The sequence below is a fragment of the Xenopus laevis genome, chromosome 6L (genome assembly GCF_017654675.1).
Source record: "Xenopus laevis strain J_2021 chromosome 6L, Xenopus_laevis_v10.1, whole genome shotgun sequence".
Classification (NCBI taxonomy): domain Eukaryota; kingdom Metazoa; phylum Chordata; class Amphibia; order Anura; family Pipidae; genus Xenopus; species Xenopus laevis.
In genome coordinates this window covers 154,429,404-154,450,102 of record NC_054381.1, presented here as the reverse complement: position 1 = coordinate 154,450,102, position 20,699 = coordinate 154,429,404, and the positions used below count along the sequence as shown (strand labels likewise).

At 38.1% G+C, this 20,699-nt stretch overlaps 2 protein-coding genes across 6 annotated transcripts in view; both read right to left on the bottom strand.

The window, feature by feature from the left end:
* phf20l1.L (PHD finger protein 20 like 1 L homeolog) overlaps positions 1 to 270 on the bottom strand; it is a 45,119-nt gene extending 44,849 nt beyond the window's left edge. For 2 of the 3 annotated variants that reach the window (XM_018268268.2, XM_018268270.2), the window contains exon 1: positions 15 to 270. The gene's annotated coding sequence lies outside the window, so the exon portion shown is untranslated. The remainder of the gene's footprint in view (positions 1 to 14) is intronic. The other variant, XM_018268269.2, reaches the window with a different exon arrangement.
* An 8,762-nt stretch (positions 271 to 9,032) lies between these two features.
* Positions 9,033 to 20,699, bottom strand: part of tmem71.L (transmembrane protein 71 L homeolog) — a 28,029-nt gene continuing 16,362 nt past the window's right edge. For 2 of the 3 annotated variants that reach the window (XM_018268267.2, XM_041566649.1), the window contains exons 6-10: positions 20,466 to 20,639; positions 17,344 to 17,422; positions 15,907 to 15,968; positions 13,466 to 13,521; positions 9,033 to 9,333 (exon numbers count right to left, since the gene is read on the bottom strand). In XM_018268267.2, coding sequence (XP_018123756.1) covers positions 9,325 to 9,333; positions 13,466 to 13,521; positions 15,907 to 15,968; positions 17,344 to 17,422; positions 20,466 to 20,639 — 380 coding nt within the window. In that variant the 3' untranslated portion in view covers positions 9,033 to 9,324. The remainder of the gene's footprint in view (positions 9,334 to 13,465; positions 13,522 to 15,906; positions 15,969 to 17,343; positions 17,423 to 20,465; positions 20,640 to 20,699) is intronic. The other variant, XM_041566650.1, reaches the window with a different exon arrangement.

Below are 20,699 nucleotides of genomic sequence, written 5' to 3'. Positions count from 1 at the left end.
CTGACTCTCTTTACCGCCCAATAGTCCAGCTTTCCGCGGGACAGTCCGGATTTTCTTCCCGGATCGCTGTTCAAACGTCCCGCAGCTCCGTTGATGTCCAGCTCCTTGGATCCTGCCGGACAGCTAATCCAGACGTCAGAAATCTCGCGTCGCGAGAGTGTGACGTCACGACACAACAGCCGTAAGCGCGCTGACGCATCACGTAGACGCTTTTTGGCGGAAGTGACGGCGTGTGGAGGTTTTAGTCAGGCAAAAGCTGCTGGTAACCAGTTGGTGCTGGTCCTGCCAGGCTGCCGTGTCCGCTTCCAATTTATAATTTCTCTGCTCTGACGTTTGTCAGGAACAAGTAGAACAAAAAATACTTTGTTGTGTCGGTTCATTCATTGTTTTCTCTGCGCTTCTCTATCGGGAAACCAAAATAAACAACTTTCCTGAGGCAATGTCCCAATAGCTGCGACTCTGCTCCCAATATTCCGTCATTTATCTGCTCTGCTGCTACTAGTGCCGGGGACACACACAGGCGCTGAATTTCCTGCTAGTTACCTGAGATACACACACCCCTTGGTTACACCTGAGATACTCACCATGGTTACACCTGAGATACACACACCTTGGTTACACCTGAGTTACACACACACCTTGGTTACACCTGAGATACACACACACCTTGGTTACATCTGAGATACACACACACCTTGGTTACACCTGAGATACACACCATGGTTACACCTGAGATACACACACACCTTGGTTACATCTGAGATACACACCATGGTTACACCTGAGATACACTCACACCTTGGTTACACCTGAGATACTCACCATGGTTACCTGAGATACACTCACACCTTGGTTACCTGAGATCCACCTTGGTTACACCTGAGATACGCACCATGGTTACCTGAGATCATACACACTTTGGTTACACCTGAGATACACACATTGGTTACTTGAGATACACACCATGGTTATCTGAGATACACACCTTGGTTACACCTGAGATACTCACCTTGGTTACCTGAGATACACACCTTGGTTACCTGAGATACACACCTTGGTTACAACTGAGATAAACACCATGGTAACCTGAGATACACACCATGGTTATCTGAGATTATACACACTTTGGTTACACCTGAGATACTCACCTTGGTTACCTGAGATACACCTTGGTTATCTGAGATACACACCTTGGTTACCTGAGATACACACCTTGGTTACAACTGAGATACACACCATGGTAACCTGAGATACACACCATGGTTATCTGAGATCATACACACTTTGGTTACACCTGAGATACTCACCTTAGTTACCTGAGATACACACCTTGGTTACAACTGAGATAAACGAATTTTTGGGTTGAAAAATAATTTTCCGTTTTTGTATTTAAAACAAAAATTGAATGGAAATAACTCTAATCTGAAAATACTTCATCTAAAACCTGTCAAGATCTTGTAGGAGTCAATGGCAGTGGTTCCTTTAACCATTTGAAGATGTTAAAAGCCTTAATGACATTCAAGTTTTTTCAGAGGGTTTTGCCCGAAAACTCGATCAATTTGATCGATTCAAGTTTTTTCCTGTCAAAAACTCAATCAATTTGAGTTTTCGGATTCAAGTTTTTTTTAAATTGGAACCATTTGAATTGTGAGTTAATTCAAAGTATAAAAAAACTCTAAAATTCAACCTTAGATAAATTACACCCTAGGGGGCAAATTTACTTATGGTCGAATATCGTTAATTAGGGTTAATTAACCCTCGATATTCGACTGCCAAATTGAAATCCTTCGACTTCGAATATCGAAGTCGAAGTATTTACCGCAAATAGTTCGATCGAAGGAAAAATCGTTCGATCGAACGATTAAACCCTTCGAATCGAACGATTCGAAGGATTTAATCGTTCGATCGAACGATTTTTCTTCGCCCTAAAAATTGTTCCAAAGCCTATGGGGACCTTCCCCATAGGCTAACATTGACTTCAGTAGGTTTAGGTTTTTTTTTTAAAGAGACAGTACTTCGACTATCGAATAGTCGAACGATTTTTAGTTCGATTCGAAGTCGTAGTCGAAGGTCGAAATAGCCAATTCAATGGTCAAAGTAGCCAAAAAAAACATTTGAAATTCGATATTTTTTTTATTCTATTCCTTCACTCGAACTAAGTAAATGGGCCCCTAAGTGTAAAAAAACATGAAAACTTCAATGGGAGCTGCACGGATCCTATTGGACTACTTTAAATCATTTAGAGCAATTCTTTTAGTGCATCGTTCAGCTTAATTTTCTTCTACTTTTGGGATACATATTTTTTAATAACATTCGTCAGTTTGTGAGTTTAGTCGTGCAACAGAAAACCTCTAAAACCACTGAAATTCGACCTTTGATAAATAATACAGCAGCATTAAGGTATCTCATTCATTTATAATGAATATATTTACTAACAAAAACCAAGAGATATCCATCACACAAAGTTTTTTTTTAAATTTTATTACCCTGCACACGTTTTGATGCGTCAAAACGTCACATAGTGACGCGTCTGGGTGCCACCATCTTGCCTGATGTGTCGGAGCGGGCATTCCTTACACTCACATGAATTTGAAATTGATAAATGTGCCTCCCTAAGTTTCATTTTTCACCTTCTTAGGTCTTTGTGAAGCAGTTCTAGAAGGAGGGGTCGCTGACTCTGTAACTGATCTAAATTGCTACTTTAAGGGGGTTATATATTAAAGGTCAAGTTGATTTTTGCCCAAACAATTTGAGTTTTCGAGAGTATTTTTCAGTCAAAACTCGAATTTTTGGGTTAAAATTTTTTTTTTTTAAACCTGTCAAGATCTTGTAGGAGTCCTTTAACTATTTGAAGATGTTAAAAGCCTTAATGACGTTCAAGTTTTTTCGGAGGGGTTTGCCCGAAAACTCGATTCAAGTTTTTTTCTGCCAAAAACTTAATCAATTCAAGTTTTTTTTCAAATTGTAACCATTTGAATAGAGTCTTATACTTTTTTGATACGTATTTTTTAATAAATGTCATGACTTCGTCAGTTTGTGAGTTTAGTCGTGATTTCGAAAACCTCTAAAGCCACTGAAATCCAACCTTATAAATAATACAGCAGCATAAAGGTATCTCATTCATTTGAAATGAATATATTTACTAACAGAAACCAAGAGATATCCATCACACAAAGTTTTTTTTTTATTTTATCAATTTATTTTAATTACAGAAATATTGCAAAAGAAGATCCCATTCCTTCCATAAAAAAAAGAAATATATATTATTTTAAACAATTTCAATTATTTTAGCCACTTGATCTACAAGCACATGGAATATAAGAATAATATATATATAAATACTGCAAGTACCATTTATCAAGTGCCGAAAGAAACTTCTACAGTGACAGTTCCATTGTGGCCCCAACATTAATCTGATAGAAGTAGGAGTGACCTGATTGGAAGCATCTGGCACAAGTACAGCCATCTCCTAGTGATGGTTGAATTTATTCGCCAGCCGCGAATTTGCGGGGAATTTATGCATTTCGCCAACAGCAAATAAATTCGCAAATTTGCCACGAAATTTTTTTTTGATGCCGGCGACAGTTCCAACACCGGTGACAATTAAACATATGCCCATTGACTTTAATGTGTGTCAATTGTCGCCGGCAAAGCGAAATGCGACAAATTCGCCCATCACACCCTCATTGTATTTAAATAAATGGCTCAGTTTTAGCACCAGATGCATCAAATACACCTTCTCAATCTGTAAGTAATTTCATAACCATTTTCCTATAATAATAATACTAATATTCCAGTGATTATTTGTATAAGATAAAAAAACCTATCAATAAATCTGAGAATTCTCATTTCCAAACAGTGGTTCCAGAACTCAACAACAGGTTTCCAGTTCCGAACTGCAGGAAATTCGTCAGTAGGATAATGAGAGACGGGTGCAGTCGGTCATCCATGGCTGACCTTTGAATCAAAAATACAAGGAGACTGGTGGTCTGCCTGCAGTTTAATCACAATTAGGGGCAGATTTATTAAAAATTTAATTTGAATTCAAATTTTCTTTGGTGTCAAAATTCACACAATTGAATTTTAATCCCCAAATTGGAATGTAAATTTAAGGGGGTTATTTATCACGCTCCAAATATCCGATCCTCCAATAATTCTTAGTTTTCGGAGGAAAAAAATATGAATTTTTTGAGATTTATTAAAGTCCGATGGTCTAAAAAAAACCCAAATCCAAAACCCCGGCATCTAAAAGCTCTCGAGGTCCTGTATAAGTCAATAGGGAAGGGTCCAGTGTTTGCGCTAATGTCCGTACTGATATCGGATGAGTTTGTGGTTTCTGCGCCAAAAACTCTGAAAACTCAGAAAAAAACGCTAATGTGCAAAACTCCAAACAATTCGGAGTTCTCAGGGAAAGCTCCGAACTTTGCCCGACCCTATTTTTTTCTGGCTTTTTTCTTTATAAGTAAGGTCCATTAGGGCAATCAGAGTTGCTCGGATTTCTAACTTAGAAATACTGAGATAAATTCCGACCTTGATAAATTACCCCCTAAATGTCAGATTTATCAACTATGTAAACAGTTCTAATTTGAATATTCGCCACCTAAAACCAAGTTCATTTACAAGTCAGTGGCAGGAGTCCATTGAACCATTTGAATATGTTAATTGCCTTCCTGACATTCGATTTTATTTCGGAATGAAAACTCGATTTGAATTTGATCTGAATTTTCAAGTTGGAACTATTCAATCAAATATTAGACATTCAAATTTTTTCTTAAATAACCTCCCATTCAAGTTGTGAGCATAATTGAATTTATTAGAGTAAAAAAAAAATTCACATAAATTCGAAATTCTGCCTTTGATAAATCTGCCCATTATTGTCAGAAATAAATTGTTGCCTGTTGTCACATTGGTGCTAAATTATCCCTGAAGGTTTAAAGATTATCTCCACAATTATCGCCAAATTTATGGTAAAACTCCACAGGAGATTTTGATCAGATTTTGAGGGTCAGAACAGCACACAAGGTTTGAGTTCTGTTTTTCACGAAAAACTCGAATTATTCTAGTTTTCCGTGGGAAAAAAAAATTGAATCGCTCAAATCATTCAAGTTTTTGGGCAAAACCCTCAGAAAACTATTAACATCTTCAAATGATTCAAGGGGCATCTGCCACTGACTTCTACATGACCTCGAAAGGTTTTAGATGGCGTATTTTCAGATTCAAGCTATTTCCAGGGTATGGGTATAATAAATCTTGAAAAATTCAAGTTTTTTTTTTAACCCGAAAATGTGAGTTTTGACCAAAAAAAATCAACTCATAGGAAAGTTATTAACAAAACTCTAAATGAAAAATCACGAAAAAAATTTTTTTTCTTAAATCTGACTTTTAAAAAATCACTAATTCTTTCGGACTTTATTAAACCCTGAGGATGGAAAAGTCCAAATCTGGAAAACACAACTCGAATGGAAAAAACTAGATTCTGCGAATTCGAGTTGCAAAACCCGAAAACTCAAATTAATCGAGTTTTCCGTGGGAAAAAACTCGAATTTTCATGGAAAACACAACTTGAACCTTAATAAATAGCCCCCTTAATAAACACTGGAGCAGGAAATTGCATCCAAACATCTCCCTGCACCCACTGATGCTGGGAAACCCTGGAGTTACCTCTGCAATAGACATGATGGTAATGCCAGAGTCTCCACAATCGGAGCTACAGACTTATGCCAAGTGAATCGCACCCCAATTCCCTTTCTAGATGCCATATACATTGGGGCACTGGAAGTGACTCAATTGCTGTAAATCCAACTGCAATGAAGTTTCTGGATTCCATGATAACCCAAGAATTCCATTGCTAAATAAGTGCTAATAATAAAGGGGTATACGTGGTATAGAACCTTAGTCCCTGGGGCAAAGAGCTTTCACTCTAATAGAGTAAAAATGATGGAAAGTGCAGCAAAGGGGCAGTAGCTCCCCTTGTTCAACACGAGTTCAATTAAAAATCTATAGTTTGTGTTAATTCTTAAGCTAAACAGAGAAACTAACGCCACTCCTTGTTTCTGCTTCTTACAAGGTAGATCATTGGATTACCAGTAAACAGATAAACCCTGTACATAATGGACATCTGATTGCCAAAACTTTACAAATATGTCATTACAAAAGACTGAGGGGAGGGGGATGGTTACACAGAACCCAATATCTCTAGTTAAATGAACTTACTTAATTACAGGGGAATTAAAGGAGAAGGAAAGTCTTCTTCCACTTGGGGGTGCCAAATGTTAAAGGGATTCTGTCATCGGAAAACATGTTTTTTTCAAAATGCACCACTTAATAGTGCTACTCCAGCAGAATTCTGCACTGAAATCCTTTTCTCAAAAGAGCAAACAGATTTTTTTATATTCAATTTTGAAATCTGACATGGGGCTAGACATATTGTCAATTTCCCAGCTGCCCCTGGTCATGTGACTTGTGCCTGCACTTTAGGAGAGAACTGCTTTCTGGCAGGCTGCTGTTTTTCCTTCTCAATGTAACTGAATGTGTCGCAGTGGAACATGGATTTTACTATTGAGTGTTGTTCTTCGATCTACCAGGCAGCTGTTATCTTGTGTTAGGGAGCTGCTATCTGGTTACCTTCCCACTGTTCTTTTGTTTGGCTGCTGGGGGGGGGAAGGGGTGATATCACTCCAACTTGCAGTACAGCAGTAAAGAGTGACTGAAGTTTATCAGAGCACAAGTCACATGACTGAGGGCAGCTGGGAAACTGACAAAATGTCTAGCCCCATGTCAGATTTCAAAATTGAATATAAAAAAATCTGTTTGTTCTTTTGAGAAATGGATTTCAGTGCAGAATTCTGCTGGAGTAGCACTATTAACTGATGTGTTTTGAAAAAAACATGCTTTCCAATGACAGGATCCCTTTAAGGTGGCCATAGACGCAAAGATCCGTTCGTTCGGCGACATCGCCAAACAAGCCGATCTTTCCCCGATATGCCACTAACGGCATGGCTATATCGGGGGTAATCTGAACGTTCGGCCCTATGGCCGAACAATCGGATTACGATGAGAGCGCAATGGGCTCCAGCGGGATGGTCGGGACAAAATAAAACCTGTCCAAACGACCAATCTCCGCCGGACGAAAAATGTCGGGACTCTCCACACACGGTCCGAAAATCGTACTAATTCTTGAATCGTACGATAGGATCTTAGCGTCTATGGCCACCTTTAGTCACCCCCAAGTGATTGTATTGATTTACCTGAAACCCCTGGTGCTCCTATCAGCAGAAAACTGCCCGGGGTTATACCAGTGAGCACCACGGAGCGATCCTCTTCTTGTTTCTTCTTTCTTCTCACTGCTGCACATACACATTAGAGTGAATAGCCAAACTTTAACTAAAAAGTTGCCTATTTCATTCAACTGCGCATACGTCTACCCCGGGAAATTTGAATAAAGAAGAAGCAGGAAGAGGATCGCTCCGTGGTGCTCGCAGGTATATCCCCGGCTGGTGCAGTTTTCTGCTGATAGGAGCACCGGCCCGGGGTTTCAGGTAAGTCAGGTAATGTTTTTTTCCGTAGACTCAAGGGGGCAAATTCACTAACCTCAGAAAATTTGCTAGCGACGGCTTCGCTCACTTCGCCACACTTCGCCAGGCGAAAATTAGACAGGACAACGCTAATTCGCTAAAATGCAAAGTTGCATTCAGGGCGCCGAACGACGGCAAAGTTTCGTTAGTGTTAATTCGGCAAGCAGATCGAAGTTGCGTTAGCGTTGGCTAATTTGCATACGGCTGGAAGTTAAAGTTGAGTGGACGTATATGTTGCAGCAAATACATTACATTACACAAGCCCAGGGAACCTTAATAAAATAAAATAAAGTTGTTATATTGCCCTACACATAAGCCCACAGTATAGTTTGTTTGCAATGTTAGGAAATATAGGGGGGAAGCCGGTTACCCTAAAAAAAATGTACAATCATTTGCAGCCTATCACCCTGAAAAACTGAAAAGTCACCAGCGTATTTTGGGACTTAGAAAAAAGTCCTATCTACTCTATTGCACTTCGCCTGGTCTGAGGTGGTATTTTTATTTTTTTATATTTTATACTTTATCCCCTTGGACACTACAATGTTATATTATAAGAGTGCACCAATATACTTTATGCACCTTCACCAGGCAGCCAGCGATCCAGAAAGTCATGTCCCATTGCGATAAACGTGCCCACCTGGCCCATGTCTCAAATCTTTTTAAATACAGGTATGGGACCCGTTATCCAGAATGCTCGGTTTTACAGATAACGGATCTTTCCATAATTTAGATCTTCATACCTTAAGTCTACTAGAAAATCATGTAAACATTAAATAAACCCAATAGGCTGGTTTTGCTTCCAATAAGGATTAATTATATTTTAGTTGGGATCAAGTACAGGTATGGGATCCGTTATCCAGAAACCCGTTATCCAGAAAGTTCCGAATTACGGAAAGGCCGTCTCCCATAGACTCCATTGTAATCAAATAATCCAAAATTTTAATAATGATTTCCTTTTTCTCTATAGTAATAAAACAATATATTTTACTTGATCCCAACTAAGATATAATTCATCCTTATTGGAAGCAAAACCAGCCTTTTTCGGTTAATTTAATGTTTATATGATTTTCTAGTAGACTTAAGGTGTAAAGATCCAAATTATGGAAAGACCCGTTATCCGGAAAGACCCAGGTCCTGAGCATTCTGGATAATAGGTCCCATACCTGTACAAGTTACTGTTTTATTATTACACAGAAAAAGGAAATATTTTTTTAAAAATTTGGATTATTTGAATAAACTTGAGTCTACGGGAGACGACCTTTCCATATTTCAGAGCTTTCGGGATACAGGGTTTCTGTTTAACGGATCCCATACCTGTATTACCAATAGGGATGCACCGAATCCAGGATTCGGCCTTTTTCAGCTGGATTTGGATTCGAATCCAAATCCTAATTTGCATATGCAAATTAGGGGCGGGATGGAAATCACGTGACTTTTTGTCACAAAACAAGGAAGTAAAAATGTTTTCTCCTTCCCACCCCTAATTTGCATATGCAAATTCGGATTCGGATTCGGTATTCGGCCAGAATGCAGTGCGGTGCACATCCCACTTGTATAAACGTCCCATACTATAGTTAGTATAATCCGCTAACCTAATACACTTTACTTCCATTGATTGTCACTGTGCATTAACTAAACGATATGTTAAGGGTTTAGCACATAAAATGCAGGTAGAAAAGAGACATTAAGGCTTATGTTGGCTTCTCAGTTGATCGATCCCAGCTGGAGTGGAACATTGCGAGGCTGAGTTTCAGGTGACCTAGAAATGGATCAAAACAGAGGAAACCCAACAATTAGGCAATAAGTGCAACTTGGGTACTTTGGGTGCTACGTTGCTCAATACGGTGCGGCTAATGAAAATCTGTCCATGACCCTAAGCCTACTTCCAAATTTAAAGGGGAACTAATATAATTTAATATAAGCTTCATCATACTGAAACTTTCTAAATACAATCAATTACAAATTCTGCATTGTTTCTCAAATAATCAAGTTTATATTCACTATTCCTCGCTCAGCATCTGTTTCTCTTCATTCTCTCTTCATTCAGCAGTTGGGTGTCAGATATTCATTGACAGTTAGATCCAATATATCTTATAGGGAGGCTCCTTTCCTAGCAGATGTATTAGAGCTCACTCAAATAACTGATTCCAGTACAAACAAAATGTAACAAAATAACTGCCTTTTGCACAAATCCTGCATGTAGAGAGACATGATGTCTGGTGATTTTAATAGAGTGAGCTCTAATACATCTTCTAGGAAAGGAAGCCCCCCCATAAGATATATTGGATCTAAGGGGCAAATTTACTCAAGGTCGAATATCGAGGGTTAATTAACCCTCGATATTCGACTGTCGAAGTAAAACCCTTCGACTTCAAATATCGAAGTCGAAGGATTTAGCGATATTCGTTCGTTCAATTTTAATCCATCAATTGAACGATTTTTCTTCGACCAAAAAAAGCTAGCAAAGCCTATAGGGACCTTCCCCATAGGCTAACATTGACTTCCGTAGCTTTTAGGTGGCGAACTAGGGGGGTCGAAGTTTTTTCTTAAAGAGACAGTACTTTGACTATCGAATGGTCGAACAGTCGAACCATTTTTAGTTCAAATCGTTCGATTAGAAGTCGAAGTCGAAGGTCAAACTAGCCCATTCGATGGTCGAAGTAGCCAAAAAAACATTCGAAATTCGAAGGTTTTTTTATTCATTCCTTCACTCGAGCTAAGTAAATGGGCCCCTAACTGTCAATGAGTATCTGACACCCAACTGCTGCATGAAGAGAGAATGAAGAGAAACAGATGCTGAGAGAGGAATAGTGAACATAAACTTGATTATTTTAAAAAACGGTACAGAATATTTAATTGATTGTATTTAGAAAGTTTCTTATTTAGTATGCTGAAGCTTATATTAAGGGGCAAATTTGAAAACAATTAGAAAATTCGAAATTTATCATGCACTGTCTCTTTAAAAATTCGACTTCAAGCATTCACCATCTAAAACCTGCCGAATTGCTGTTTTAGCCTATGGGGGACCTCCTAGAACCTATTTGGAGTCAATTGGTGGACTTTGAAAAATCAAAGGTTTTTTTGGGTAAAACTTTGAATCATACGATTCGAATGCCATATTACTTTGATTTTTATGATTCTAATTCGATCCAAAACTGACCTTTTCGGCCAAAAACAAAAACTTTGATTTCATTTCGGTTGGTCTTTTTGAATTCAAATTTCGACCCTTGATAAATCTGCCCCTAAATGTTTGCGATAGTTCCCCTTTAAAGAGATTGAATAGCAAGAAGATGTAACTTGCATAATCCTGTATAAATATTTCTATAAATAGGAAATATACTGTCTTTGGTTGATCAAAAATCCCAAATTGGTGCAGTTTATAGTGCCATTGCCCTAAGAGGCATATTTATTAAGGTGTGAAAATTTTTTTTTTATTTACTCTTGACTTGTTGTTGATTTGCCATTTATCATTATTTTCTTTGTATTTTATAATAGTTCAAGAGTATTGTGGTAAAGTTCAAATTAGTTGGAAAACAAATTCTCTTAAAGAGGCAGTATTGTTCTCCATGATTAAAAAGAATAGAGTTTGTGCTAAACAGACTTTTATACTTAAATCATGAAAACCCTATGTTTTTGTTATTTCTTGGGCTAAACAGAGCAAACTGAGGCTACTCCAGCTTTGGTACTTGTGAGGTAGATAATTAGATAAGCAGTATACAGCCCCCCCCTCCGTCAGCCTTTATTGTGACTGTTTTGTTAGCAGGAGTCCACTATGCAGGGACGGTGTATCTGTCCACTAATATAATTCTCTACCTCTCAAGTACCAAACACGGAGACACTTCAATCTCCTTGTTGATCGTGTTTAGCTAAAAAAAGATAAAAGATTTTTCATGATAAAAACCAATAGGCAAAAAGAATGTTTAGCATAGGCCCTATTATTGTACAAGAGGATATACAGCCAGTTTAAAATAAGACATTAAATAGCAGATTTATCAAGGGTCGAAGTGAATTCGAGGGAATTTTCGAAGTAAAAAAATTCGAAATTCAAAGTAATTTTTTGGATACTTCGACCATCGAATAGGATACTACGACTTCTAATTTACTTCGATTCGAAGTAAAAATAGTTTGAATATTCGACCATTCGATAATCTAAGTACTGTCTCTTTAAAAAAACTTTGACTTCAATACTTCGCCAAAATAAACCTGTCGAAGTGCTATGTTAGCCTATGGGGACCTTCTACAACATTTTTCTAAGTCTCTACACATCGAATAAAAATCCTTAGATCGTATGCTTAAATCGTTCGATTTTTATTCGATGGCAGGATTTTTGTACTTCGAAATTCGACCCTTGATAAATTTGCCCCCTAAGTTTGATGAAAAAACGTTGTATTCGATATTCGAATTCGAAATTTTTTAATTCGATGGTCGAATTTCGAAGTTTTTTGTAGTTCGAAATTCGACCCTTGATAAATCTGCCCCTAAGTTATTTACCTTGGGCAAAACCTGGTCAAAAACACAGCCGAATAAAAAGACACACAAGGGGCCACATATAAAGGCTATTTTTCTGAGTTTTATTTAATTTGAAAAAACCTGGCAAACTCTAATGTGCGCTTATAAATTTGAAAACTGTATTGTGTAAAAAAAAAACTGAACAAAAACAGCTCGAATGCAGCAAAATCACATTCTACCCTTCCTTTTCAATAGTAATAATAATTTGAAATTACTCTCGAAAACCCAAATAGAAATACCGTATATACCCGAGTATAAGCCGAGTTTTTCAGCATCCAAAATGTGCTGAAAAAGTCTACCTCGGCTTATACTCGGGTCAGCGGCACCCGACCCGAATAGCTGAGATTGCAGTCACTTTTAATCATTCCTATACCAACAGTTCACTTGGGGAGAGACTGCAATATCCCACAATGCCCTCTGTTGGTTATATGAAAGAATAACAGTGCGCCCTCTGTTGGTTATATGAAAGATTAACAGTGACTGCAATATCACACAGCACCCTCTGTTGGTTATATGAAAGATTAACAGTGACTGCAATATCACACAGCGCCCTCTGTTGGTTATATGAAAGAATAACAGTGACTGCAATATCACACAGCGCCCTCTGTTGGTTATATGAAAGAATAACAGGGACTGCAATATCACAAAGCGCCATCTGTTGGTTATATGGAAGAATAACAGTGACTGCAATATCACACAGTGCCCTCTGTTGGTTATATGAAAGATTAACAGTGACTGCAATATCACACAGCGCCCTCTGTTGGTTATATGAAAGAATAACAGTGACTGCAATATCACACAGCGCCCTCTGTTGGTTATACGAAAGATTAAAAGTGATGGCAATATCAAACAGCACCCTCTGCACATGGTAGTGGGACAATGCACACAGTAATCCGTTTGGCAATTCTCTGTCACCATCAGCTTTGCAAAGAAGTCCGGTTGATCGCTGGGGGGGTCGCTTTGGCAGAATGTGCGCTGCTGGGAGACAGGCTGTAGTTGTGTCTAGGCTTATACTAGAGTCAATACGTTTTCCCAGTTTTCATAGGTAAAATTAGGTACCTCGGCTTATACTTGGGTCGACTTATACTCGAGTATATACGGTAGCTAGAATTTATCTCATACAGCTAACTGACTTCTACATGAACTAGCCAGCTTTTATATTGTTTATATTCGAGTATTTTGTGCTTAATAAATCTGAAAAATTTTCATTCCAGAAACTCCAATTCACAATTGTTGCCACAAAAAAAAAAAAATCAAAACCGAATTTCGGTAAAATAAAAAAATCCCATTTGAATGTTGATAAATCTGCCCCTTAGTTAAATAATTTCGCACCTTGATAAACAGTAATAGAGACATGTTACTTGATTTGCTGATAGCCTTACCTTCTTGTTAAAGGTTCGAGCCCCGAGAAAGGATTGTGGCGGTTGCAAGAGAAGAGCTTTGGGACAAGACAAGAAGTTTTGTGAGAGAGTTGAAGGGTTAAATGTAAATTAAATGTATTATGAAATGCACAGAACAAAATACAAAATGGGTGGTAGCCATACAAAATTGCAGTTAAAGGGGTTGTTCACCTTTGCGTTAACTTTACGGGCAGATTTATCAAGGGTCGAATTTCGAAGTACAAAAAACTTCGAAATTCGACCATCGAATTAAAAAACTTCGAATTCGAATATCGAAGTTTTTTCAACAGATTTGGCAATCCTGCGGTCGAATAAAAATCGTTCGTTCGAACGATTAAATCGTTCGCATCGAACAATTCAAAGATTTTTAGCAATCGATCAAAGGATTTCTTTTTGACCAAAAAAAACTTAGAAAAGTGCTCTGGAAGGTCCCCATAGGCTAACATTGCAGTTCGGTAGCTTTAATTTGGCGAAGGCAGTACTGTACTTTGATTATTGAATAGTCAAACAAATTTTACTTTGAATGGTTCGAAACGAAGTCGAATGGTGGAATATAGCCTATTCGATGGTCGAAGTACCCAAATATTTACTTCGAAATTCGAACTTTTTGAAATTCGAACCATTCACTTGAGCTTAGTAAATTGGCCCCTTAGTATGATGCAGAGAGTGATATTCTGAGACAATTTGTAATTTGTTTTCATTTTTTATTATTTGTGGTTTTTGAGTTATTTAGCTTTTTATTCAGCAGCTCTTCACTTTGCAATTTCAGCCGTCTGGTTGCTAGGATCCAAATTCCCCTAGCAACCATGCATTGATTTGAATAAGAAACTGGAATGTGAATAGGAGAGGCCTGAATAGAAAGATGAGCAATAAAAAGTAGCAATAATAATACATTTGTAGCCTCACAGAGCATTTGTTTTTAGATGGGGTCAGTGACCCCCATTTGAAAGCTGGAAAACTATAAAAAAAATATTTAATCAAGACCAATTGTAAAGTTGCTTAGAATTAGCCATTCTATAACACACTAAGGGGCAAATTCACTAACCTCCGAAAATTCACCAGAGACGGCTTCGCTCACATCGCAACACTTCGCCAGGCGTAGATTCGCCGGGACAACGCTAATTCACTAAAATCCAAAGTTGCGTCCAGGGCGCCGAATGCTGGCGAATTTGTGCTAGCGTTGGCTAATTTGTATATGGCAGCAAGTTAAAGTTGAATGGACGTATATGTTGCAGCAAATATATTACACTACACAAAATAATAATAATAGTGATAATATAAGCTTCAGCATAAAATAAAGTTGTTATATTGCCCTACACATGAGCCCAGTGTATAGTTTATGTGCCATATGTTAGGAAATGTAGGGGGGAAGCCGGTTACCCCAAAAAAAATGTACGATCTTTTGCAGCCTATCACCCTGAAAAAGGAAAAGTCGCCAGCGTTTTTTGGGACTTAGAAAAATTTTCAACTATTTTTTGAGGAAGTCCTATCTACTCTATTGCACTTCGCCTGGTCTGAGGTGGTGAAGGCAAGTCTGGCGCAAGAGGGATAAGAACTACATAAACACTTATTATTATCGACTGAAGCCCTCTGGTGGCTGGAGGTAAACACACCACAGTAACGTTCAGTAAAATCCGCATATTAGTGAATTTGCGTAGTTACATCCATTCGCCAGAGCGCAAATTGGTCTGGCGTTAGGGAGCGAAGTACCGCAAGAGTCTATCTCCTTCACTAGCGAAGTTACACCGGCGACTGTTAGTAAATTTGCAAAGTTCCGAAATTATGTCAAGCTAGCGAATTCGCCCTTCATCCTTTAGTAAATTTGCCCCTATGGGTGTTATTTTCTACAACCCCAATTTATCTCATAATTAAAATAAAAAAGCTCAACCAAACTCCCATGCCTGATTTTGCCTTATTTATTAATAAAATAACTAGAATAAATCGGATCGGGGAAAAACCCAATAAAATCCAGCGAAAACTTGAACCGTACAATTTTTATTACTTATTTTCCCGGAATTGCTGGGGTTTTTGCCTGAATTTATCGGATTATCTGGCTAAAACCAGCGCAAACCACAATATCTTCTACCGTTGACTTCACCACAGGACCTCGACAGGTCTTAGATGGTGGATTTTTGGATTCGGCTTTTTGCAGCATCGGGGAATAATAAATCTCGAAAAAAAAAAAAAATAATTTAGTGACAACTAGTTTTTGGTCCAAAAAGCGCCACCAGATAAATTAGACTTTTAGTTAATAACCCCCTAATAATGAGGTGAACCATCCCTTTGAGAATCCTTCTAATCATTTTCATAGCTTTTCAAGGACAATTTTCGGACTTTTTTTCGGAAAAAGTTACGTTTGTGTTCATTTTAATGACGGTGTATTAAAAAGGTTTAATATGAAAGGGAATTCACAGGAAACTTACAGAATAATCGGATCAGCAGAAATGCGGTCAGCAGGGCAGAGATCACTTCGTAGAGGCCAAACCTATAAATATAATACAAATAACAATGATTATAATCACTAATGTACCCACAGGCGAGGTCTGGAAAGTATCACCCTGCTGAATACTCCAATAATGACAACATGGCGCCCAGACAGCCAAAGAATATGACGATGGAATACATGACTTTAAAGGAGAACTAAACCATAACAATGAATAAAAATGCCATATTTATATAGTGAACTTATTGCACGAGGCTAAAGTTTCAGCTTGTCAATAGCAGCAATGATCCAGGACTTCAAACTTGTCACAGGGGGTCACCATCTTGGAAAGTGTCTGTGACACTCACATGCTCAGTGGGCTCTGATTGGCTGTTGAGAAGCTAAGCTTAGGGCTCGTCACTAATTATCCAGCAGAAAATGAGCTTCCCTGGCTGTAATATAAGCTGATGCTACAGGTTTGCTGATTATTAAATTCTGATGCTAATTGCACTGGTTTCTGTGCTGCCATGTAGTAATTATCTGTATTAATTACTAATCAGCCTTATATTGTGACATTTCTATTCTATGTGTACTGTATATTGTGAGTGGGTCCCTAAGCTCAGTAAGCGACAGCAGCACAGAGCATGTGCAGTGAATCAGCAGAAAAGAAGATGGGGAGCTACTGGGGCATCTTTGGAGACACAGATCTTTACTGCTAAAGGGCTGTGGTTGCCTTGGGCTGGTACAGAAGCCCAAAACATAATGTACAACATTTCTAGCTACTTCTTTAGTTAGGCTTTAGTTCTCCTTTAAGGAATAACAAGTTTATATTGGCCCCTGCATAGAATCTCACCGATATTGAGAGTCGATGACCCTTTCCAACCCCACCTCTCTTTTATCGTTCTCCTTTGGCTCCCCATTCATCTTAACTCCTTCAAACGCCGTTATGACAGAGAGGATCTCGTTTTATATTGGTTCAATCACTTGCTTTAATGGATGACGCATTGCAGCTCTCCAAATTTTACTACAGGTATGGGACCTGTTATCCAGAATGCTCGGGACCTGGGCTTTTCCGGATAACGGATCTTTCTGTAATTTGGATCTTCAAGTCTACTAGAAAATCATGTAACCCTTAAATAAACCCAATAGGCTGGTTTTGCTTCCAATAAGGATTAATTATATCTTAGTTGGGATCAAGTACAAGCTACTGTTTTATTATTACAGAGAAAAAGGAAATCATTTTAAAAAAAATTCAGATTATTTGGATAAAATGGAGTCTATGGGAGACGGCCTGTCCGTAATTTGGAGCTTTCTGGATAACGGATCCCATACTTGTACCTGAGGCAAGGTATTCTTTTCTTGACATGACAGGCCTGACAAATAAATATAATATTTTAAGATCAAACATCAGATGAATAACCTGTAGTATTATCATTACCTGGCCCACAGAATAAGGATGATGATGATTATAGAGAAAAAGAGAACTTGATTCATCCACCTTTTTCCCTCACTCCAGCCTGGAATAATAAAAGGGCATTTATTTAAAGGACTGACTTAGGTTTCTGGCCACTAAGCAGCTCCTTTATAAAATCACTTCAGCAGAGTATATAAAATTGGATCTCATATTTAGGGGCATATTTATCAAGGGTCGAATTTTGAAAATGAAAAAAACATCGAGATTCGAATTCAAAAAGACCAACTGAGATTAAGTTGTATTTTTTTGGTCGAAAAGGTCGATTTTCAATTGAATAGGTCCGTATTTGGCTGAATTCAAATCGTGCGAATCAAAGGAATAGCGCATTCGATCAAATTCGATTCAAAGGTTTACCCCCAAAAAAACGTCAATTTTTCAAAGTCCACCAACTGACTCCAAATAGGTTCTAGGAGGTCCCCCATAGGCTAAAACAGCAATTCGCAGGTTTTAGATGGCGAATGCTCAAGCTGAATTTTTAAAGAGACAGTACATGATAAATTTCGATATTCGAATTTTCTAATTTTATTCAAATCTAATTTGGACTATTTCGTAGTCGAAGTACACAAATAGCTCGAAATTAAATTATTTTTTTTTTCATTCAAAAATTCACCTCGACCTTTGATAAATGTGCCCCTTAGAGAATAATTATGAGTATCCAATTGTAGAATCCTATGTCGTAATGTTTAACAGACTTTCACTGGGAGATAAAGCTTTTACATATAAATTGGGTAATTTTCAACATTAGTTCAATGACTAAAGCTTGTGCTGAACATACATTTGCCCTCTCTTTTCATTAAAACATCTCTAGGATTTGGTTACAGTATATCTTGCACTAAACAGAAACTTTTTGTCCAGCTCATTGGTTGTACCGAGTCACTGTTTGAGGAGGAGCAGGTAACAAAAAAAAGAAAAGAAAAATTACCAGCCCACAGATAAGGAACAACTTATATTAAGGGGCATATTTATCAAGGGTCGAATTTCGAATTTGAAAAAGTTCGAAATTCGAATTCAAAAAGACCAACCGAAATTAATTCTGTATTCGGCCAAATTTGAATTGTACGAATCGAAATTTTTCCATTTTTTCCAAAAAAAAAACTTCTATTTTTCAAAGTCCACCAACTGACTGGTTCTAGGAGGTCCCCCATAGGCTAAAATAGCAATTCGGCAGGTTTTAGATGGTGAATGGTCGACGTTTTAAAGAAATAGTACTTGAATTTGGACTATTCCCTAGTCGAAGTACACAAAAAATAGTTTGGAATTCGATTTTTTTTTTTATTCGAAAATTTACCTCGACCTTTGATAAATCTGCCCCTTTAAATGTTGCAGGATGGGGGGGTGTTGTTCATACAGAGATCATTAGCTCCATTTAAATAAAGCGGGAGAAAGCTGATGGAGTTAAAGAGAAAACTCATCCAAAATACCAATAAATTTGGAATTTTTTTTATTAACATAATAGGCAAATAGAAACCTGTTTGTTTTTTTTTTAAATTAAAATAGGCAAAATAAATCTGACCTGTACCTGCTTTCTAATCCACATGTAGTTCCACCCAACCCACTCCCGCAGTAATCACCACACCAACCGGAAGAGATGTTATCCATCAATCATTTTTACATTGTAAAAAGATTTTCATTTGTTTCATCCTTTTATTGGCCCATTGTAGCCCCCCCCCCCCACTGCAGCTAAAAGTACCCAATGGCCACCAGCACAGTGGGAACATCAAATATATTCCGGCCGAGTTCCGACTGCTTTCAGGACTCTAAGCGGTGGTGTAACTAGATGTTACAGGGCCCCACAGCAAATTAATTATAGGGCCTCCAACATATATATAGTGAATAAAGTACCCCCTCATGTAAATTATAAGGATATTATAAGTCACTGAGGAGTTCCATGACCATATAAAAACACCGAAGGTCATGGGTGACTTATAATATCCTCATATTTTCCAACAAGGGGTACTTTATTTATTATAATACACAAGTTTTAGTGAGTCATGTGACCGAAATGACATCACTACTCACCGTTTATAACTGATGACATCACTAGTCACCGTTTATAAGGATATAATTTACAAGATATTCAAGGCTTTTGTGAATTATATATATATATATATATATATATATATATATATATATATATATATATATATATATATATATATATACCATTGTTCATGAATTAGGGCCTCATGGGGCCCCTCTACCTCCTGGGCCCCCCTGCAGCAGCAGAATCTGCTCCTTCTGTAGTTACGCCACTGAGTCAAAGGGGCAAATTCACTAAACTCAGAAAATTCGCCAGCGACGGCTTCGCTCACAGCGAAACACTACGCCAGGCGTAGATTCGCCAGGACAACGCTAATTCACTAATATCCAAAGTTGCCTCCAGGGCGCTGAACGCTGTCGAAGTTGCGCTAGTGTTGCCTAATTTGCATATGGCGGGAAGTTAAAGTTAAATGGACGTATATGTTGCAGCAAATACATTACATTATACAAGTCCAGGGAACATTAATAAAATAAAATAAAGTTGTTATATTGCCCTACACATGAGCCCAGTGTATAGTTAATGTGCCATATGTTAGGAAATGTAGGGGGGAAGCCGGTTACTTTTAAAAAAAATTTACACTATTTTTCAGCCTATCACCCTGAAAAAGTAAAAGACGCCAGCGTTTTTTAGGACTTAGAAAAATTGTCAACTATATTTTTACGAAGTCCTATCTACTCTATTGCACTTCGCCTGGTCTAAGGTGGCGTAGGCAAGTCTGGCGCAAGAGGTAACGTTCAGTAAAATCCACATCTTAGTGAATTTGCGTAGTTACGTCCATTCGTCGGAGCATAAATTCGCCAGATGTTAGGGAGCGAAGTACCGCTAGAGTCGATCTCCTTCGCTAGAGAAGTTACGCCAGCGACTGTTAGCAAATTGGCGAAGTATCGAAATGATGTCACGCTGCTGAATTTTCGCCCGATTTAGTCACTTCGCCCTTTAGTAAATTTGCCCCAAAAGCAGAATACCTGTTATTGCTCTCTTGTTGAGCAAAGGTGTATACATTTCTGCATAAATCATTTTAATGAGCCTAGATCTAAATTCATACCTGATTTAGCTGCATGGCCCTCATGGAACGTACCATTGGCTGGGGTGGGACATTCATGACCTGATGGCTGTAAGAGCATCAATCCGGCTTGTTTACCAGGGGAATATTGAGATGGCTCAGAACACAGCGTTGTTGGAGTCCAGTTCTTCTCATTATATATGAAGGCACATCGATCTGTTAGATTAACATCAGTACTGGTTTAAAAACTGATCCACAGCAACAAAAATCAAGCAT